Source organism: Corvus brachyrhynchos, unplaced genomic scaffold (genome assembly GCF_000691975.1).
Source record: "Corvus brachyrhynchos isolate BGI_N302 unplaced genomic scaffold, ASM69197v1 scaffold236, whole genome shotgun sequence".
Lineage (NCBI taxonomy): Eukaryota > Metazoa > Chordata > Aves > Passeriformes > Corvidae > Corvus > Corvus brachyrhynchos.
In genome coordinates this window covers 1,236,998-1,238,835 of record NW_008238660.1, presented here as the reverse complement: position 1 = coordinate 1,238,835, position 1,838 = coordinate 1,236,998, and the positions used below count along the sequence as shown (strand labels likewise).

At 48.8% G+C, this 1,838-nt stretch overlaps 1 protein-coding gene across 4 annotated transcripts in view; it reads left to right on the top strand.

The window, feature by feature from the left end:
• Positions 1–1,162: 1,162 nt before the first annotated feature.
• MYH10 (myosin, heavy chain 10, non-muscle) overlaps positions 1,163–1,838 on the top strand; it is an 89,718-nt gene continuing 89,042 nt past the window's right edge. For 3 of the 4 annotated variants that reach the window (XM_017737705.1, XM_017737706.1, XM_017737703.1), the window contains exon 1: positions 1,163–1,578. In XM_017737705.1, coding sequence (XP_017593194.1) covers positions 1,234–1,578 — 345 coding nt within the window. In that variant the 5' untranslated portion in view covers positions 1,163–1,233. The remainder of the gene's footprint in view (positions 1,579–1,838) is intronic. The other variant, XM_017737707.1, reaches the window with a different exon arrangement.

The following is a 1,838-nucleotide window of genomic DNA, read 5'->3' as shown; positions in this document are numbered from 1 at the left end:
CCTCTGAAGAGTTCAGGGACTTCACGCTTGCTTCACGCTAAAGTTGGACAACGTAACAAATCTCTCTGCCTTAGATGGAGACACAATTATCCTATTTAATTATATGCCCTTCTCGGGAGGGTTGGGTTGCAGAACTTCCATCAGGGCACGCGCCAGAGTAGAAAAGGTGACAAATGCAATTTGGGAACCTGCCTGGCTTTGTTCCCAAGCTGCCCTTTGGGTTACCTGATGGAAAAGGCTCCCATAGCCAGTGTGACGTTCTTCAGCAGAAAGATGATGTGTGTTACAAACCAAGACGTTTAAAGTCCTGAGTATGAGGGGTCAGGCTTTACCTCGGTGCTCCCAGATGGATCTGCCAGCCCCAGGAATCCTGGCTGTGATGGCAGTGCCTATGGAAGGGGCAGGGGCCTCTCTTGGCTAGAGCCAGACAGGTGAAATGAATGTGCAGGGGCTCTTGTCAGTCAGTGGTTTTTCTTTCTGCTTCAAATTACCCATGGAGCTGTTGGAAAATCCAGCATCATTCCTTGCAGTGTTTTGAGCCTTGAGGTAAACTTGAGATCTGGAGACATTTTCTGGAATCTGGTGATGTCAGCACTCAGGACCGAGAACAGGAACAGGCTGTAGAAATGCAAAGTTTTTCAGGAAGAATATGAGCAATGTTTAGCTGCCTTGATGGCTTGCAGAAGCCCCAAGCGTCCCAAGTTCTTGTCTGTAGTTGAAAATCCATGTTTTTAAAACACATCCTTTCCGCCTTCTGGTTTCTGCAGCAGAATCCACTGAGCAGATTTATGGGTTTGTATCTCTCTCTGTATTTTTGTTTTTCACTGTTCCATCGCAGCTGAGTTTACTGCCAAGCTCCTGCTCCGTTTGCTCTTGTTCCATATCTAAGCCCAGCACACAGGTGTGTGTTTTCCTGCTTGCAGCTCTTGCTGGGATGTCTCTCCCTTGCTGCTTCACAGTTGGAGCCAGTCCCTGCTGGCTGTGCTGTGCTGGGTTTGGGTGACACTTGACAGGTCACCGACCTTGTGTGTGAGCAGGGGCTCGGTTGTGCAGCAGCTTCTCCATGCTGGGAGAAATGCCTGATGCTGCTTCTCCCAGAGACGATGTTGGTGGTGGATGGTGTAATTGCTGTGCCACAGCTGCACGGATCAGAGCGTGGTTGGTGTGTAACGTGCTCCTTGTTTTTCCCTCTCCTGACAGGGTGACTGGGAGTGGACACCTTCTCTTGCCAGGATGGCACAGCGGTCGGGGCAGGAGGATCCAGAGCGGTACCTCTTCGTGGACAGGGCTGTCATCTACAACCCTGCCACCCAGGCTGACTGGACTGCTAAAAAGTTGGTGTGGATCCCTTCGGAGCGCCATGGCTTCGAGGCAGCCAGCATCAAGGAGGAGAAAGGGGATGAGGTGTTGGTTGAACTGGCAGAGAATGGGAAGAAAGCGCTCGTCAATAAAGATGATGTTCAGAAGATGAATCCTCCCAAGTTCTCTAAAGTGGAAGACATGGCAGAATTAACCTGTTTAAATGAAGCCTCTGTATTGCATAATTTAAAGGATCGCTATTACTCTGGGCTCATCTATGTAAGTACTAATTTTGGGATCCATTCTGGGTGCTAATTCAGCTGACCTTACCTGATTCCCAACCCTACTGTTTGGGTAGGTCTTGTCTTTGATTTTGGCAGCCTAAATGCTTTATATCCTCAGCATTTTCATTAGTCCAAAGTCTTTTTCTGTGCTGTGTACCGGTCAAGAACTCTGTCATGAAACAAATAATACAATTCTGTGAGCATCTTTTAGCCGCAGAATGTGAAATGACAGCTTGGGGGGCTCTGCTCGTGCTG